The sequence below is a fragment of the Copadichromis virginalis genome, linkage group LG10, assembly GCF_057382275.1.
Source record: "Copadichromis virginalis isolate Kocher_CV1m ecotype Utaka linkage group LG10, C_Virginalis_male_GT1.1, whole genome shotgun sequence".
In the NCBI taxonomy this organism is placed as follows: domain Eukaryota; kingdom Metazoa; phylum Chordata; class Actinopteri; order Cichliformes; family Cichlidae; genus Copadichromis; species Copadichromis virginalis.
This window is the reverse complement of record NC_140627.1, coordinates 20554724-20574798: the sequence shown is the minus strand read 5'-3', so window position 1 is coordinate 20574798 and position 20075 is coordinate 20554724. Positions and strand designations below refer to the sequence as shown.

Here is a 20075-nt window from a genome sequence, read left to right as displayed (position 1 = left end):
TGATATTGATATGGTATTACTGTGAAAAAGACTGTGGTTGGAAAGTGTTGATATAAAATTCAAATAGTATTTGGAAATACGACTTTTGCTTTTAAGAGCATTATGAAGTCATTGAAAGAGTAGTTCAAAAATGAAGATTCACAGGGCTTTTACTTTGAAATCCAAAATAAGATGGCCTTGATAGTGACAGGGCACAATTAGGGTACAAGGCTGTGTCATATAGATCTAACATTAGAGTTTGTAAAAAAAAAAAAAAAAAAAAAGAAGCCTAAATTATATGTTATTATTTTCTTAACATATCTGTTAATTCACTCGAAGTTGGCTTTTATTTTGAAATCCGGTTTCCACATCCATTCCCGTAATACTTTGAATACACAGGGAACGTAAAACAAACTGGAGGCTTATGGGCTCAAAATGTGGTCATAAATATTTTGTACTTGTAAAAAAGATTTGTGTGTGCGTAAAAAAGATTTGTGTGTGCGTAAAAAAGATTTGTATGTGGACTTAGAAAAAAAACCCTGCAAGTTACAAGTACGGATTTTTGACCCTATTTTTCTTCCCTTCATCTGATTGGTCAATGTCATGTCAATCACAAATGTAACAATCCAATCAGAGAACAGATGGGTTTGGCTGTCGGAGGGGCGCTGTTTTGAACTGCAGGTCCTTGAAGGGTGATACAGTTTGAAGCTGGAGGATCGCTATATAAATATCCGATAGCAGCTAGGTCCCCTAACTTTCAGTAGCTGTTGAAAGGATAAAGTTGTGGTATATCAGTGGCTAGAAATACCATTATTACTTTAGAATTAGTTTAACACAAAGTCAGGGCTGACCCAGGACCATTGCTGTGAGTCACAGTGCGCAGCATAAAAGTCCTTTCACATCGGATGCAGGATACGCTGCTAATGCTAACTGCTAACTAAAAGCAAAGGATCCAGAATTTGTTACGCTGGCTGCTGGGCTCTGTGGGTTTTTGCAGCAGCTCTACCTGTACTAGATGCACCTGCTCCTTGTCTTTTCTATCTCTGACTTGATGTCCTCTAGAAGAGTTTGTTTTTTTGCTGGTTCTTCAAATGTTCAATAAAAACATGTATGCTAATTCATAACGAAGAAAGCTTTGTAATGAAGACTGTCATTTCCAAAACACTGCCCACCCCCACCCCGCGGTCCGCAGCGCTGTTGAAAAGGCTGTGGAAGTCCCTGTATTAAACACGTAGACCTGTGACACAAAAATCACCAAACTCGGACGACCACAGACTGTTTTCCTTCGTGGTGATGAAGGAAAACGCTGGGTTGGCATGTAAAAGGGCATTTACTCCCTTCAAAGACCTGCAGTTCAAAAAAAGCTCCCCTCGACAGCCAAACCCATCTGTTCTCTGATTGGATTGTTACATTTGTGATTGACATGACATTGACCAATCAGATGAAGGGAAGAAAAATAGGGTCAAAAATCCGTACTTGTAACTTGCAGGGGTTTTTTTTCTAAGTCCACACACAAATCTTTTTTACGCACACACAAATCTTTTTTACACACACAAATTCTTTTTACACACACAAATCTTTTTTACGCACACACAAAATCTTTTTTACGCACACACAAATCTTTTTTACACATACAAATCTTTTTTACAAGTACAGAATATTTATGACCACATTTTGAGCCCATAGAGGCTGGCTTGACTGCAAGTCTCGAATTGGGGGCTGGCTTGACACCAGTCAATATCAGCGGTAGATCGGCACTAAATGCCCAAAAGTTATAAAAACCTAATCCCGGCGACCCGAGCACCTATTATGAAGCCAAAGCTTTTGTCGAGAAAAGGGAGTTTAACTTTTAACTTATCTCTAAAGCGCGGCGTCCAACTGCACACTCCGGTGTATTAAATTGAACTGCTCTCTGCTGTCACAAACACGCCTAGTCATGTTGAAACTTGGCGCCTTTTCGCCTGTCTCCTGTTCCACAGGCAAGAAAAACACAGAATGCCATCTAGTGTACTGGAGTGTCCAACACATAACAAACAGAAGGACAGGACAACTGAACGGAATCCCTTTGTTGTCATTGTACACAGCACAATACACAATACAAACACATTTAAATAAACAAAATAACACACAGATAAAAAAAAAAAATCCCTATGAAAGATCTGAAAACAACACAAAGGAATCAAAGTCGCAAAAGCAATGCAGATAAATGTTAAATATATGGTTGTGTTTGCTATCAGCAGTCAGTGCAACTTAAATAGTTTCCAGTAGACATGTTCAAAATATGTGTACTTGTCTCCTTAAGAAGTATTCGTCTTCATTAAAAAGTTTTTGGTTTTAATTTTCTTACAAATCCAACATGCATCTTTGTTCAGTGCTGATAGAATGATAATTAATCCATCATCACTGTAAACATTTCTGTGTTAATTGTTGGTTTAGTTTAGCAAAATATATAACTTTGGAGGTCTTTCCAAAGAGTTAAATGTTCAACCATGAAAAACATAAGATATACTCCCTCGCAAAAGTGTTGTAAAAAGTAAAAAAATGTCATCAACATTTAGGATTTAATTAATATATCTTACAGACAATTTCCAAGATACCATGTTTGAAATCAAGAGTACAACATTTTAATAATAATAATAATAAAAGACGTTTCCTGACGGAACGACGTCAACTCTGCTGACTGCACACCTGTTACGTTGCAACGGAGCCCTAAACGTAGCAAGACGCCGGGACGTCTCCTCTGACGTTTTTTAAAGCGACACCAACCGCTTCAGTGGCAGCAGCCTCGTTCTCGCCGCACGTCTGAGTGCTTCAGCGTTAATTCAGCTAAACTACAAAACCAACATTACATCGCTACAGACGCCTACCGTCAGTTAAACATGGCCAGTACAGAGGTAAGCGTGCAAACGACGTACGGCCATTGGCGCGTTTGTTGTTTTAATACCCAGCTGGACACTTAACAACAAAAGCAAGCTGTCAAACTGGGGTCTCTTCTCCATTGAGGGCACATTAGCTAACAATAAACTAACCAAAGCCATGGAGTTTTACCTTGTAAAGTTCATGTTTTGACCTATTTGAATTTTTTCTTTACTTTTTTTCTTGCTACCCTTTTCCTTCTCAGGGAAGTAAACTCTGGGGAGGTCGATTTGTTGGAGACACCGATCCTATTATGGAGAAGTTCAATGCCTCAATCGCTTATGACCAGAGGATGTGGGATGCAGACATCCGTGGGAGCAAGGCTTATGTTAAAGCTCTGGAGAGGGCAAAGCTTGTCAGCACGGACGAAATGGAGCAGATCTTACACGGAATGGCTCAGGTGAAGTCACAACATAAACCACAACTAAGAAAGATAGTTCAGGGCAACCACAGGCTGGCAGTAGCAGAAAATCACTTGCATGGTTATGTGAATCACTGCCTTCCCTTTGGCTGGTTAATAGATGACAGCTGAAAATGTGCCATGGTGCAGGATTCCTCTGAGTGTGAGCTGCACAATGGTGTCATCATGTGACATCTGTCAGCTGCTAAACAGCCTTAGTTCTTCTTTCATGCAGCTCATTTTTTAGGGTGCCCTCTCTGTCCTGAGGTTCTGCTTTATTGGTGCGATTGTCATTATGTAACCAGGACTGACATTTGCTATACTCATGCACAGTTACTGAAAACTTTCTATGTATTAATATATTTTATTTACGGATTATATTTTAAAACAGTCCCTATTTGCTTCTGCAGATTTCTGATGAGTGGTCTAGAGGTGTTTTTGTCATCAAACCCGGAGATGAAGATATTCATACCGCCAATGAGCGCAGACTAAAGGTGAGTTATGGCTTGTAGAATTTCTTTTTCCTTTCGTTTTCATGGCAACACTCAGTTCAATATGCTTTATATCATAAGGCAAAGACCCTACAACATTAAAAAGAAAAGTGCAGCGAACAGAGTTCGACTTATGAGGTAGTGCTTGGTGACAGTGGCAGAGACCTCCAACAGGACCAGACTCGGGGAGGCACAACCATATGAGGTGACTGGTTGGGGTTAGAGGAGAAAGAAGAAAGGGAAATGGAGCATAGTGGAAGTAGAGAAGTATTTTTAAAAATATACAGGTTATGTTTTGCACAGTGTTCTAATTGTTGAATTGATCCTACCAAGAAGTGCTGCATGGTGCAGCAGAAGCTTGATAGAGCTTATTCCACATCAGTATTTTCCAGAAAACAATGAAAATTACATTTATAAACTCTACTGTTGATTTTAGTAGAACACTAAATGCGTGTGCTATCACTGCTGAAAACAATTAAAAAATGTATACACATATATTGGGTTCAGATACTATTTATCGCTCCTGATGGCTGTTGCGATTTCTATTTGATGAGCGTAAGATTCTGTAAAATCGCTTTGGTCTTACCCTGATGTGTGGAGGATATAGAAGAAAAAAACTGCCAACGATAAAATGTAATTTGAGTGTTTTATTGTTTCAGTTTTGGGCTATAAAACACTGATCTCCTCCTCCGTTGAGGGCTTGGTGATCGCTGTGGTGACAGATGTCATAGTCGTGTGGCTACATGTTTTCTCAGGAGCTGATTGGTGCACCTGCAGGGAAGCTGCACACAGGCAGGAGCAGGAATGACCAGGTCTGTGTTTGTGATATTAAAACTGTAATGATTTAACTGTTATAGAATAGAAAAGATTAAAATATTACCCTCTGTGTGTTTTGATTGATCAGGTGGTGACTGACATGAGGTTGTGGCTGCGAAGCGCAATCTCAACCCTTACGGACAACGCGCTTCAGTTGATAACTACCATGGTGGAGCGGGCGGCAGCGTGAGACAAACACACGCTGGCATTCATAAACATGTGCTCTGCTGTAACCTTGCAGTTTTTAAAAAAATGATATTTTCCATCACTTTTTCTGAAACTCAGAGAAATTGAAGTCCTTTTTCCTGGTTACACCCACATGCAGAGGGCACAGCCAATCAGATGGAGCCACTGGATTCTGAGGTGATCTTCCTGTACTGACATATTTGCACTTTTCCCGCCTTTCATATAAGACAGTGTCGTGTTCACGTCAGTCTCGTGCATCTTTGTCTCCAGCCACGCTGTTGCCCTCAGCAGAGATGTGGAGCGGCTTCAGGAGCTCAAGAAAAGAGTTAACGTTTTACCTCTCGGCAGGTACGCCCTGAACGCGCTCGTGTGTGACTTTCATTTTGGTCTCACAGATATGATAAAATGAATCCTGTTGTTTTCAGTGGCGCCATCGCTGGGACTCCATTCGACATCGACAGAGAGCTCCTGCAGAGAGGTCAGGCCAATTGGCTTTTTGTTACCAATGTCTTCTTGTCATTTAACTGTTGTTTTTTTATAAAATATGAATTCAAAAATGAGCAGAAATTACAACATTTGCTGTCCTCTGGATCTGCAGAGCTGGGGTTTGATAGCATCAGTCTAAACAGCATGGATGCCACAGGCCAAAGAGACTTCGTTGGTATGTACTGTAAACTGTACACACCAGGAAGCTTTCAGACTAAAATGGATCCAAGCAGTGAAAAACATGAACTCTACTCTGAGTCCTTTCATGTTCACTTGTCTGTTTATTTAGCTGAGTTCTTGTTCTGGGCTTCGTTGTGTTTGACCCATCTCAGTAAGATGGCCGAGGACCTGATACTGTACAGCACAAAAGAGTTCTCCTTCATCACGCTCTCTGATGCCTACAGGTCGGTTCATGCTTTTATTTTGCAGTTCTTTAGCAGTATGTAAAGATCTGTGATTTACATATTGGAAAAAAATTACTGGCACATAAGAGGAGAGCTGTTCAGCAGTTTATTTACTTCATGACAGTTTCTTATTACCTATTTTACAGGTAGTCTCAAGGCAAATTAAATCAATAATCAGTGTAAAACTAATAATTCAATTAAACAATCTAAATCAACAACAAATAAAGAAACTGCAATAATGCTAATCTATACATCCAATCACAGTTAGACAGAGATCGGAATGCTGCAGCAAGCAAAGGAAAAGGAACTTCAAGACATGTTGAGGAGGTCATTTAGCCATTTGAATCAGCTGTGTTGGATCAAGGGCACATATAAAACCTCCAGGACACCGGTCCTCGAGGCCTGGAGTTCGACACCTGTGCTGTAGAGGTTTGACAGTTCACTGGATTTCTGTGAGCATAATCTTGGTATTTAATCTATAATAAAACGGAGCCTAAAAGTCTACATCTCATCATTCAACATTTACAGCAACCAGAGTGCAAAGGCTGCAGTCACGAAGCTGTGTTATAAGTTAATAAAGTGAAATGTTATGTTTGAATCATTATTTTCTCTGTAGTTGTGTCCATTTAGCACTGATCTCTCTGCTATGACCTACTCTATTTTATGCTGCATTTTCATTGCCCTTCATGTATATTTGTGTGTCTGTGTGTAGCACCGGCAGCAGTCTGATGCCCCAGAAAAAAAATGCTGACAGTTTGGAGCTGATCAGGAGTAAAGCAGGTCGTGCCTTTGGCAGGGTAAGCCTGAAGGGTTGGCTTTAATGCTGTCTTTCTACGCATGTCAGTAGCTCACACTTGCAATTTTATTTTGCCAGATAACTTAAAAAAAAAAAGAAGTATAATATAGAAACACCAATGATGCTACAATAACTCTTTTCAATATCTTGGTATAGCTGTAATGTGCTGTGTGAGATCACTTCCATTAGTTCAAGTGTAGACCCTAAATCCTGTTTCTTCCTGTTGTAAATAGTTGATTCTTTGCTTTCATATTTTAACTTTTTAAAAAAGGGTCAATATGTTTAAAAGTGGAACTAACTGTAGATTTTCCTCTCTGGAGAACAGCTTGTTTTTCCTCTGCAGTACCAGCGCCCTCGTGTGTCCTAAAGCAGTCACTAGTTTTCCGTCACTAGAATCACAGTTGGCTGGTTTCAGTATGACAGTACAGTGCCAAACTGGAGAAAAACACATGTTAATAAATAGTCTATTTTCTAATAATTTAATATTTTATTATAGTGATACAATAGATCCTTCATAATTCATCATCAACACAGCTCTGTATGATGAAACCTGGGAACAGGAGGCAGAGGCTCTTCAGTGTGGAGGGTGATAATAGTTTTATTGTAGTTGTCTGCCTTGCAGCTACAACAGTATCACCTTTCATGAGCATTCAGACGTGCTGTGCTCTCATAGTCTTTACTGCTTTCATTCTTTACTCGCTGCAGTTTTCTCACAAAACTCTTCCTGTGGTTTTTGTATTTCAGTGTGCGGGCTTCATGATGACGCTGAAGAGCCTACCGAGCACGTACAACAAGGACCTACAGGTATGAAAGTCTGTCTTCACGTGGTTTCACTTGGAAGGAAGTCAAGTTTCTCCTAATATCCAACTCTCTTTATCACCGTGCTCACCCTTCAGGAGGATAAGGAGGCCATGTTTGACTGCTATGATAATGTTCAGGCTGTGCTGCAGGTGACCACCGGAGTCATGTCAACTCTGAAGGTCAGACAATCAGTTCACTGCTGTTTCCTTTGAAAAATAAACCGAATACATTGCTTGGTTTGTAGATGGTAATTGATTTCCATAAAGACTATGTTAAAAAGTTAATATGGAAACAGTAACTCCTGTGTGGTTAATGAGATGCTTCATTTAAAGCTGAATCATTTCCACAGTTCAGTGACATCGTGGCAGTTTGAGCTGCAGTATTTGTATGTAGAGGTGGATTATGAGAATTGCATCACTGTCAGTCATCTTGCAGCATTAAACATTTTATTACAAGCACTGCTGAGGATTTGACAGAGCTGATTCTCTGTGGAGACTAGCAAACGACATTAATGTAGAAAGATTTTGTAGGGTTTTAAGTTCTGGCTCCATAAACTCAAGGCTGGAAGTTGAGACAGTTTTCCAAACAAGGAGAGGAATTTCAGTTTTTCTTCAGTCTTTTTTCAGTGTACAAATAATCTTGCAAAGGTTCAGGGTGTCCTTTAATTTTTGCTTATGTTTTAGATCAATCAGACTGTGATGGAAGCTGCTCTCAGTCCTGACATGCTGGCTACTGATCTGGCCTACTACCTTGTGAGGAAGGGGGTGAGTAGATCATATACCCTTAACATCTACATAATATAATATTTTAACTATTATATTATGTTATAGATATTCAGGATACGAAATTAATCTATTATTTTTTAAAAATTGTTAAAATTTTTTAGAACAACATAACAAATTACTGAGTATCAGTTTTGTAGTTTAGTTGTGTACAATATTCAAGGAAGTAATTACAACGAAATGATTTCAAATGATGTCTACAGTTTGTACAGGAATTCAAACACTCTTCAGAGCCTTTATTAGGATACAAGTTTATTAGTCCTAGTAACTAGTCCTAGGTAAACTAGTGTCTCTGGGTAGTGGTTTATCTAACAAATGAAAGCTACCCTGTTTGATCCTGGAAGGAGACATAAATCTGTCAGCAAGGGTCTGTTTTGTCATTCTTTTTTTAAATTTTTTTTATATGAGTTTATTTGCATTAATTTTTCACTGTAAAATACTTTCCTGCATTTCTGCATGTTGTGTGTTACAGTGTAGCTGTGTGTTATTGTGTGTTGCAGGTACCATTCAGAGAGGCCCATGGTCTCTCTGGCAAAGCTGTGTTTACAGCTGAATCCAAAAACATTGCCCTGAATCAGCTCACTGTGGAAGATCTCACTGCTATAAGGTGGCTGTCTTCTTCTCACACACACAGACTTTTAAACTAAAAGCCTAAAACCTTCCAAATGAATTATTCTCTTCCTTTGATTTCCATCATGTTTTTCATACCATAACTTTAAACTCTTTCTTTTCTTTGTGTGCTCTGTACCTTCAGCCCTCTGTTTGGAAGTGACGTGTCCTCAGTGTGGGACTACAGGAGCAGTGTGGAGCAGTACAGCGCCCCTGGAGGCACAGCTAAGAGTAGCGTCGCTGCACAGGTGGAGCATCTGAGGAACTGGCTGAAGAAACACGCACAGTGACCTCTCGGTGTCACTCGGTGTAACCTTTAGAATCAGATTTGCAGAGCGAGGTTGAAGTGAAATCTTTATACTTTGAGAACCACATTGCTTCCCAAACATTTCACTCTTCTCTCTTTAATATGGAGTGCCATTTCCATCCTGTGCAAACATGTGATGTTTGTCATTGATTGTGTACAAACTGGAAACTGACCAGTTTTAAATACCTGAAAAGAAAATAAATAGTGCCATGGCAGGTTGATTAATAAGTCTGATTTCCACCACAAAAACATCTGATGTGATTTACTTTACTCTCTAGCCATCCTAAAGACACACACAGCCTATTTTACTGCACAGACAAGAACGTGTATTTATTTATGTCACATAAGTGGATCCAACATTACTTTATGGCAGGTTTATGCAGGATTCACACCTGCGCTGACAATTGAGAGAAACTCTGAGGTGCCTGTTTATTTAAATGCTCCAGTGTGGCCGTTTACCAGTGAAGTCATGTAATGCAAGCATGGTTTCCTGTTGTATATGAACAAAGTTACCAACAGTCGGCTATGATAAACACAACTGACCGGGGCAGAATGAACTGCAAGGCAGATTTATTTCCATGGTGCTTAAAACAGTCAGTTTCATTCATTTTAAACTGATCTAATTGAATCTGTAGAAATCCAAATTGGTGAATACTCAATATAAAATCAGTCTCACTCACAGTAAGGGTTCAGATAAATCCACTGACGTCAGCTGTTAGTTTACTGATTGAAGTTTTGGGTTTGGATTTTGCACATCATAAGAAGTCAAGAACAAGTTATTACTCTGGCAGAGGATTAATATTAATGTATACTTCATTGATCCCCGTGGGGAAATTACTGTCTCTGCATTTGACCCATTCACTCAGGGAAGCAGTGGGCAGGCGCACCGGGGATCAGTGTGTAGGGAGAGTGCCTCGCTAAGTGGTACCTCAGGGTAGCTGTTCAGTGTATTCGAACCCCCGACCTTCCTATCATGGGGCGACCACTCTACATACTGCTCATTGGATTGCTGGAGGATTACTGGAGTTTAGATCTTAATTAAAACATGCACAGGTACATTTATGAGATGCCTTAATTACCAAATGCTTTGTTAAACTCTCTAAACAACAAAGATACAAATATATACATGAAAAGCAACGACAAAAAATAGTAGAATAAAGGTTATTATTTAAAGAATCTCATGTTTTGAAAAAGGAAGAAAAATATGTTAAACCTCTAATTCTATATATCGGTTTATTACTTTTGTCCACAAAAACATCTAGGAGAAAATAAGCGTTAATATAAAGCAGTAAAACATGAATATTAAAAACTGACCTCCCCCCTAAAGCCCCAAGTGCTGCAGGGTACTAAAGCTCACACGCATACTATGTTGGTTTTCGGTTTCCTAGGTCAGAAATACTGACATAATTGAAGTCAGTAATACTTTCAAATTCAAATCTACTGCCATGTTAGCGGCTTCAGCTGAAGTCGGCATGTGCTAATTAAATTTGATCATCATACAAATTTCTGTTTGAGATGAAGATGGTGCTGCTTTATGGTTTCAACGTTTTAAATTGGTCTGGTCTGAATCAGTTGATCGGTTTGTTTTTCTTTCTTTCAGCTTCTTTCCACAAAGAGAAAAATCCCAAAGAATCATCATGCATCCCTTCAAATCACCAGAAAACGTTCATGTAGCTCAGATATGTCTATGGTGGGGAGGAAGAAAGTAAATATAGGAAGAAGGTCTTCTTAAATAGCACATATATGTTTGCATTTATGAAACACGCCCAGTTAGCTGTTTTAACTAGTATTACTGTGGAAGCTGCCATTCTTTCCATGCTCCACCATAGCTGCGACATCAGGCTACAGGAGCCGAGTGCACTCACATTTTAGTCAAAACTTGCCTGAATCATTTTCACACCACTACCGAATTAGTTTGGTGACTGAGACCAGTTCCTCTAAAGGCTGTTGTTATCATTCTGCTCAGTACAATATGTGAATCTGTACAGATTTAAGGACAAACAATCCAGTATCTTCAGAATCAGAACACTTTAATAATCTCTAAGGAAATAAGTTTGACACTGCTGATGGTGGTGCTAGGAGAAAACTATCTAATAGGGTTGTACGAGACACTGCCTGGCAGTCATGTACCTAAATGTGGGCATTGCTGCTGATGTGATCAACTTTAATTGATGGTAATTTGTCAGGAAAAATGGATCATCTTAAAAAATGATTAAGTATGAATACATTACCAATAGTTAACGCAAAACAACTGCCCCTTTTAAGGGTAGCAGTGGCATTTTTAATAAAAACATTTCTTTGCATCTCTAATTTTTGCATACCCTCTGATCTGCAGAGGAAGGCTGAGCTGTGTGTATCTAGCTCTATGTACTTCTGCTGAACTCAAAGGGACCATTACTTACTAACGATACATCATGCTTTATCATGTGACTAAGATTCATCAAGAAAATGTTTACTGAAGTTATAACCCAAGGAAGGGGTTATAAAGGGCAAATACTTTTTCACAGAACTGTATATATACAATCAGACTTTGAGAAGTCACTCCCTGCTGGCCATAAGAAAAAATGCAGATTTAAGACTTTGTGCGTTGGCTTCACTGTTCAGACTTGAAAACTATGCCCATTTCTTGCTGCGCATTCAGTGTGCCAGACCCAGCGTAACAGTCACAAATGATAAAAACAGACACCAAAAATGTGTCGCAGTTGTCTGAGCTGTACCCGACTTTGAGGAGTACACAATCCTGCCATCCAGCGGCTGCGTAGGTCGGAAAATGTCAGTCATGGGATGCCCTGTCCAAAAGCGACACTGCTTAACTATCGCATCCAGCTGTGAAGTGGAGAGGGAAAAAATGTGTTTGAGGAGATGAAGAGTTGTTTAAAGAAGGAAAGTTGTTGTAGGTCTTGACCTCTTAAATGCAAAGTGTTTCTGAAAAGTTTTTTTTCTTCCCCCAGGCGTTTTCTACTTTTGTAGTTTTACTAGTTTTATTTTGCAATTTAATATCACATCTCCATAACTTCTTCAAATATGCTGTTTTTGTTTACATTGTGAAAGAGTAAAGAAATGTCCGTTTGGAGGTTCACAGGTTTATGGATGAAATGCAACCAAAAGCACTAGTTTCTCTACTGTGAGCCTTTTATCTCTTTCACTTATTTATTCTTGCTTACCTGTCGACTACTGATGGCCAGCTTCCTGTGAAACACTGTCCAGGCAACTGCCTGCTCACATCCCGGCGTTGTCATGGAGCCCACGTAGCGGTAGTAACCTTGTAGGTCCTTTGCAGCTGGGATAATGTCACCGAGTCTAAAGTTTGGGATCACTGTGGTGCTGCCTTCATGTGACAAAGAAAGAAGCAAAGTCAGGACTGAATAAAGCTTATTGTGCCCTGATGTGGGAAACAATTATTTGATCCCAATCTGGATCAACTCCTCACTTTATTTTAATGGAGAGAAACAGATTATCCACCAAAAATCCTGAAAAAAATTATTACATGAAAGCAATAAACTGACTTATTGAATTTAAGTATTTGATCTCCTGCAAATCACAGATGGGAAGATAGATTACAATCAATCGATTAATTGCAGATACTCCTCAACTGGTTATATGTATAAAGCACACCTATCCACAGAAATCAGTTTCTTCCAACCAAAGAGCTGCAAATTAACAGCATACATACCGTTGTTTTGTACGCGGCCCAGCGCATCTATTACTGTGTCCAAATGAGGATGATCATCCGCTGTTTCCTAGAAAGATACCATCAATACTATGCCGCAAGTCACGTCTTAACATTTTATGAAGAAGGTGAAAACATCACAGTGTATTACCTCAAACAGGAAGGCGAGCAGAGCTATACCTGCTGTGTCATGTTCGGCCTCCGCCAGAGAGCTGTACGGCTCCTTAATGTGGACTATGTGCATCTGTATAAACAAAAGAGTACTGTACTGCATCAAGGGCCCTTTCTGCTTTCAGAGATCAGATCAGTCACATAATTTTTTCAACAATGGATATAACAATATTAATAAAATGTTATTAATGACCCTCCTGTGTCATTGTGGTGTATCTGTTAGCCTTACTGAGCAGATTTAAGGTAAATAAAAGGGAATAATAAGGGAATAAAACATGAAATTTTTCACACTAACATAACTGCCATGCTTGAACATTTTTGATGTCAGAAAACCAAATCCATGTGCCAACAAAATTATTGACCTCTACTCAAATCTTTTATAACTTTAATGATGACTCCTTTACCTCCATGGGGAATCTCTCTCCGTCAATGGTGTGCTCTGATCCTGGTCTCCCATTCCCTCCCCAGTGGAGGTGAAATTGGGCGGCTCTGTAGTGACCTGGCAGAGCTCCCCCAATGAATCGAACAGACGCCGGCAAAGCAAAGTGGGCTGCAGGGGCGAGAGATTGTCACTGAGCAAAGGTATTATGTTACTTTAACAGTTATTTTTATGTAAACATGTTGAAAGTATTTGGTCGTTAAGGGAAAAAACACGCTCTGTGTGCCAGACTGGATAAGATCGGCTCTTCATTACCAGAGTGCCCTTTGTTTTCCACTGTCATGTTGATTGTGTCGGTGTGGCCAATGAAGTTGAAAGGTGACAGGGCGATGTCGATGTGGACTTTGCTGGTCACGATGTTAATCGGTGACTGGCGTAACCCTCCACATTTTGGGAATTGAGTAGCCCAGTGGTTGGGGTCTAAGCGACACAAACAGGAAAAGCAACAGCATCATCAGATTTTAGGCTTCACTGACCATACAGAGTGCTGCCTCTCAGAGAGTCCATGAAGATTGCCTCCCCCACCCATGCTGGCTGAAAAGACAGGATGCCTGCCTATTTACGTAAACGCTTACATATTGTATTTTTTAAAGACTTATTTTGGGGCTTTTTTGCCTTTGTTCATCAGCTGAACAGCCAAGAGTAGACAGGAAGGGGGCAGGAGAGGACACACAGCAAAGGCCTGCAGGTCAGACTCAATTTATAAAGCAACAACAAAATGAATAGTGCTCAGCCAATTCACCTCATGAATGACGAATATTTGCTGGTGCTGTAGATCTCAATGAGAATGAACATCACTTTCTTCTGCTTTCATTTTGCTACTTTGGGTTTGCTTCTCACAAACACAAGAAACTGCACCTGTGTCCTGTGGCACTTACTAACAGCTGAATCTTGTTTTTTTTATTATCTTGGTTTAGATCTCTCGTTACATTAAGAAACTTTAAGATGAAATTGACTGTTTGAATTACCATCAAACTGATGCATTAAGATTCTCATGGGCACCTTCATGTTTTTAGTCTTCAACTATATTACTTAATATATTACTATATTAATTTGGTTTTTGATAGTGATCTGATAGTGTATTATTTTTTTTTACACTTTCAGGACACTGGTAGCAATTTTATTATAATTTTGTATTTTTATTTAATTTTTTACTTTTTATTTTGCAGTTTAGTTTTAGCTGGTCTCCAATGTGGGTATCCTTGTTTCAGTTTGTCTGAAGATGTTTAGTTTTAGTTTAGTTTGTTAATAGTTTCAGTTTTTAGTTTTAGTCTTTTTTTAAAATGTTATTATATTTAAGGAAAAGTGTTTTAAAAAAGTGTTTGCCCCCTTTATTATTTCCTAGTGTTTTGGATATTTGTCATACTTACATGTTTCAGATGATCAAAGAAATTTTAATATTAGACAAAGATAACGCGAGTAAATACAAAATGCACTTTTTAGATTATGATTTTATTGATTGAGGGAGAAAGGGTGAACTAACCTAAACCTACCTGGTCCTGTGTGAAAAAGTAATTGCCCCTCTTGTTAAATCACAAATTAAATGTGATAAACCACATGTAAAAGATCTTAAAAAGCAACACATCATGTCACGATCTAAAGAAACACCTGAGAAACAAAGTCACTGACATCTATCAAGGGTTAAAAGGCCATTTCTAAGATTTTGGGACTCTGATGAAGAGTCATTATACACAAGAGGAGAAGACTTGGAACAATGGTGAACCTTCCCACGAATGGCCAGCTGACCAAAATTACTCCAAGAGGGCACAAAAGAGCCCAGAAAACTTTAAAGGACTGCAGGCTTCACTGCCTCAGTTAAGGTCAGAGTTCATGATTCAACACTAAGAAAGAGACTGGGCAGAAATGGAATCCACGGGAGAGTTCGAGAAGACCACTGCTGACCATGAAGAACACAAAACCTCGTCTCACATTGGGTAAACAACATTTTTTTGATCCCCTTGACATTTGGGAAAATGTGGACTGACGAGACAAAAGTTGAACTTTTTGGAACGTGTGTATCCCAGTACTTTTGACGTAGAAGTAACACAGCATTTCAGAAAAGGAACATCATACCAACAGTAAAATATGATGGTAGTGTAATGGTCTGGGGCTGTTTTGCTGCCATGAACCATGAATTCTGCTGTCTATCAAATCATGAAGGAGAATGTCCGGCCATCTGTCCATGACCTCAAGCTGAAGCACACTTGGGTTCTGCAGCAGGACAATGATCCAAAACACAAAAGCAAGTCCACCTCTGAATGGCTTAAGAAAAACAAATGGAAGACTTTAGAGTGGCCTAGTCAAAGTTCTGACCTGAATCCAACTGAGATGCTGTGGTACGACCTTAAAAAGGTGGTTTATGTCCGAAAACCCTTCAATGTGGCTAAATTACAGCAATTCTGCAAAGATGAGTGGGTCAAAATTCCTCCACAGTGCTGTAAAAGACTCATTGCCAGTTATTGCAAACTCTTGACTGCAGCTGCTGCTGCTCAGGTTCTTCCAACCACTTATTAGGCTTAGGGGGCAATCGATTTTTCACATAGGTTTGGATTTTTTCCCCTTAATAATAAACACCTTCAATGATTTGTTGGTGGAAAACTAACAAAATAACTCCTAACTTAGAAACTATGACAATAACTTTTTGGCATGGGATACGCTTTGAGTGTAGTTTGTGATTTTGTGTATAGTACACTAACAGGTTATTACAGTTAAAACAATTTTAATACATGTGCAATGTTTCTGAATAAGTAATATTTTATTTGGAAGATAACATAAATTTGTGTTTCAAAACTTGAATGAATGCCACATGTGTATTATAGCCACATAAATAAACAAATTAACTATACTTAGAATTATGTCAAATATATTAAAATGGGTTTCAACAGGACAAATAACAGGACCTCCACCTGTTTTTGCAATACAAATGTCTTAAAGTACAAAGAAAATAAAATGTTTATATATAAAATAAATGACTATTCCTTTAAAAGTAAATACTGCTCAGAAAGTGAGCTGCATTGGTGAAGGTTTGATCTCTGAGTCATTCTTGATTCATTTAACTATTGTTTTCCAAGTTCAGAAAATCTTTTTCATTTTTCAAAAGTCCAGTGTTTCACCTGGTGGCTGTAGCTCAGGAGGTAGAGCAGGTAGATCACCTACTGATCAGAAGGTTGGTGGTTCAATCCCTGGCTCCTCCATGCCAAATATCCTTGGGCAAGATACTAACTCCAAGTTGCTCTCCGATGCATCCATCGGAATATGAATGTGGTTAGACAGCACTATGTTTAGAGAAAGTGTATGTGGCATGTTGTATAGAGCGCTTGGAGTACTCTGAGAGAGTAGAAAAGTGCTCTATATGAATCAGTCCATTTAGTTTTTATATTTTCCACATCTAGTTTTAGTTTAAGTTAAATGCAATAACTTTATTCTGAAACTGATGACGTTTAACCAAACAGATTTTTGGAGGCCAGTGAGAACCTCTGTGGTTAAGCCCAATAATAAAATAAATGGTTAAAGAATTGTTCATATTGCAGTGGTTTACATCCTTGACTTGCAGGATCTTTGACACTTTTTGGATTTTCCTCTAAAATTTTGTAGGTTCCTTTCTTTCTAGTCTTACCTCTGCATGGGTCATCACAGGCATTCTGGTTTTGATAACACCAGTTAGCTGGAGAAAAAGTAAAACACTGAGATTAGACCCAGGAACACACACAAACAGACACACATAACCTGCAGTGTACACAGCGCTTATATTTATGTTCGGGATGGTGCTGCGCTGTGCCAGGCCAACAGTCTCCCTGCAGTTAATAAATGAATATTAATTAAGTTCACGCTCTATTAGACACAGCGTTTATTTTTTTCTTAGTCAGCAACTAGCTGATCTGCTCATGTGTTTGTCCTCTGCACCTGAACTTTGCAGCTGACATATTATTAGTCTTCACATGACACATGTGCTCAGTGTGTTAAAAATATGCTGTGTCCATTAATATGTTATCTGATAAAGCACAGACAGAATGATGTGTGATTACAAATGACTGATCCTTACGATTTATTGATTTATTACAATGAATCACCCTGCCTCCCTGCAAATTTAGTCTGACTGCTGAGCTCAGTGCACTTTGAAAAAGTTGCACAAAACCCACCTCTGCAAAAAGTGAAAAAGACATCCAAAAATGTGTTCAGTCAAATTCACAGACCCCCACACTTACTTCCTTTGTTTACAAGAACAACAAAAGCTGTGCCAGAACAAGAGAGTAGTATAAAAATATATTGACCGAAGGTCTTACAATAAAATAAATTAGCAGCTTACATTTAGTTTTCAAACATGTTTTACTCAGTTTAAATGTTGGAAAATGTGTCTGTGTGTGACAGTGAGTGGAAGAGATGCAGGCAGATTTTAATCACCCAGGTCAGCTGGTTGTTATTACACTGATTGCTTTCAGTGCAAAGTGGCTTTATCCGACTCCTTAACTGCCTCTGCACCGCTGCATTAAGCGTGTTCATTCAGCAGGTGCTGATGACGTTATTAGAGTTGTGCCGTGGTTGTGTATTGTGTTTCTGATGTGAATGAAAGTCCGGTGTTTGACTCTGCAGTGGGAATGAAAGCCGCTATAGAGAACCATTTAGCTAATATAGGAACACAGATTAGCCCTGCTGACTCCCACAATGCCGTCCTTTGAAAAGGGGACAGTGGTTCTCACCAACTGAGAACAATACACAGCTGGAGGCTGGCTTTACACCACCTGGTTCATTCACCTGTGTGAGACTGAGCAGCGGGGAAAAGTCAGAGTGAAGTCTGTGCAGTGATTACCTCGCTAAATTCCCAGTTTTACTTTCCTTACACTGACAATATCTTCTACAGTTCACCATCTGAGCTTTCAGAGTGGCTCCATGCAGCCTAAACTTGGAGCTTACACATGACAACGTGAATCCCTGTGAGAAAATAATTAAACTCTTACTGCATTGACAGAAATTAAGAAGGTAAGTAACAGCAGGTGCTGCTGATCAGTTGCACTTAATATAGAGTGAGCGCCTGTGTAAAAGCAGATGTTTTGGCAGTTTGCTGATCTGGAGCACTCGGGTGTTTGTTAACACGATGTCACAATCTTTCCAGGAGTGGAAGTCCCGGCAAATTTTATATGTCAGACTGTGCAGCGCTCAGAAACTGCAAAAACATCCAAGCACTACATCTCAGACTCCAGGCCTCGGCTAAATGTTAAAGTTCATTACAGTAACCAGAAACCACAAGACATCTGGAGCAATGTCCTTTAGACAGAGGAGACCACAGTGGAGATATTTGGCCATGTTTGGCAGAAACAGAAACACCTAATACCAGCTTCAGGCGAGGTGGTGATGATAAGTGATTGATTTGGAGCCACAGAAATTTGGCACCTTGTAGTGAATTCGTCGACAGGAACTGATTGAAAAGATGCAGCAGGACCACAAACCTGAAGCTATGTTCAGTTCAAGCTATAAGAACGGCCCAAAGTTCCTCCACAGTGATGTGAGCGACTGATAAAATTATAAAGAAAACGGTTGCTTTAAATTAAAATGTTGTTCTTAGGACCTGTGGAAATGTTCTTTTCATGGGATTGTAGCTCAGGACACTTAGAGGCTCTTCTGCAACTTGTTCTGGTTGGTAGCGATGAGTTTTTTGTGGCAGGTGTTCTTAAACTGGAGAAAGATATTGCTGCAAAGCAGACACTGGTTTGTTGACTTTTATGGCTCCATTCTTGTGACTCTTGTGAACTGCAAGCCAAAACACCTGCTCCCCGGCAAACTTTCAAAATCAATTAATTTTTTACGTAAACTTTAGGAAAATGAAAAACTCACAGATGTGAGATTTGCACATCCCCAAATGGGAGAATTGGTTGCTTTTCCACTGCTTTCATGATCTAGACGAACTGTTTTTGAGTCTTGGACTTTGTTTCAACAGAAAAAGACATCTGATGTTGCCTCTAATCCACTTTTTTCCACTATGATTTGCAGGGCTTTGTCATTTAATCATATAGAAAAACTAATGAGCCTATTAATTAGTAATAAAAATCATTGCTGTTTGCAGTTCAGCTCATGATCTTTCCAGTTAATATTTAAACATTCATGAAGAAGTAGCAAGAAAATTCAAAATATGTTGTAGATAGTTGTGTTGCTGCTTTGATTCTTAATAATCTCATGGCACTTGTCTTCCCACAAATTACAGCATGTTTAATCAAGTGTGGCTGCAGATGTTTTATCGTCATATCCACCCTTTTGACTTAAACAAGAACAAGTTCAAACTAAAAAAATAGGCGCAGAAAACTGAAGCCCATCATAGTTCCTGCATTTAGCTTAAATGCAGTTATACTGTGTATATTATGTGTGAGTCTCCTACCTGTGCAGCGGGAAAGGAGAAGATGCAGAGTCAGGAGGTAGAGAGAAAAACCCATGATGAAGTCAGGCGAAGCTCCTCATAGACTAAATTTCAGCTGTCTTCACACACCAACTCAGCCACCTTTGAAGGTGGGAGGGAGGTGATTATTGTGTGTTTGTGTGTGTGTGTGGAAGTTATTCTAAACAGGAGGGGGGGTCTTGGTGCAAACGTTCCTAATTTTAAGTTGTGTAAAACGAGAGAGGAAGACACCTGGTGGCAAAATGTACAAAATGATTTCAGCTGTTCCTTGTTTTTTATTTTTGACTTGATACAGCAGAAAAACCAGGAGGAACAAGAAAGTATTTTAACTCACCGGACAAAATGTCATTATTTACATCTGATTTCCATTTTCTATAATACATTAGTGCACATAATAAAGTGGATGTGTTTATTTGAAAAAACTTTAAAATTAAGCC

At 39.2% G+C, this 20075-nt stretch overlaps 2 protein-coding genes across 2 annotated transcripts; one reads left to right on the top strand and one right to left on the bottom strand.

Moving 5' to 3' along the window:
• Positions 1 to 2740: 2740 nt before the first annotated feature.
• On the top strand, positions 2741 to 13006 carry asl (argininosuccinate lyase). The gene is made up of 16 exons (XM_085470558.1): positions 2741 to 2873; positions 3101 to 3295; positions 3706 to 3789; positions 4542 to 4598; positions 4691 to 4788; positions 4888 to 4965; positions 5059 to 5136; positions 5214 to 5266; positions 5387 to 5449; positions 5564 to 5678; positions 6391 to 6475; positions 7219 to 7278; positions 7371 to 7454; positions 7959 to 8039; positions 8558 to 8664; positions 8812 to 13006. The coding sequence occupies exons 1-16, from the start codon at positions 2859 to 2861 to the stop codon at positions 8954 to 8956; spliced, it is 1398 nt and encodes a 465-aa protein (XP_085326684.1). The 5' UTR covers positions 2741 to 2858; the 3' UTR covers positions 8957 to 13006.
• ca4c (carbonic anhydrase IV c) lies at positions 11486 to 19675 on the bottom strand. The gene is made up of 8 exons (XM_085470559.1): positions 19621 to 19675; positions 16870 to 16917; positions 13509 to 13673; positions 13219 to 13364; positions 12795 to 12887; positions 12647 to 12713; positions 12138 to 12301; positions 11486 to 11799 (listed from the first exon to the last, which is right to left on the bottom strand). The coding sequence occupies exons 1-8, from the start codon at positions 19673 to 19675 to the stop codon at positions 11611 to 11613; spliced, it is 927 nt and encodes a 308-aa protein (XP_085326685.1). The 3' UTR covers positions 11486 to 11610.
• Between the last annotated feature and the right edge of the window lie 400 nt (positions 19676 to 20075).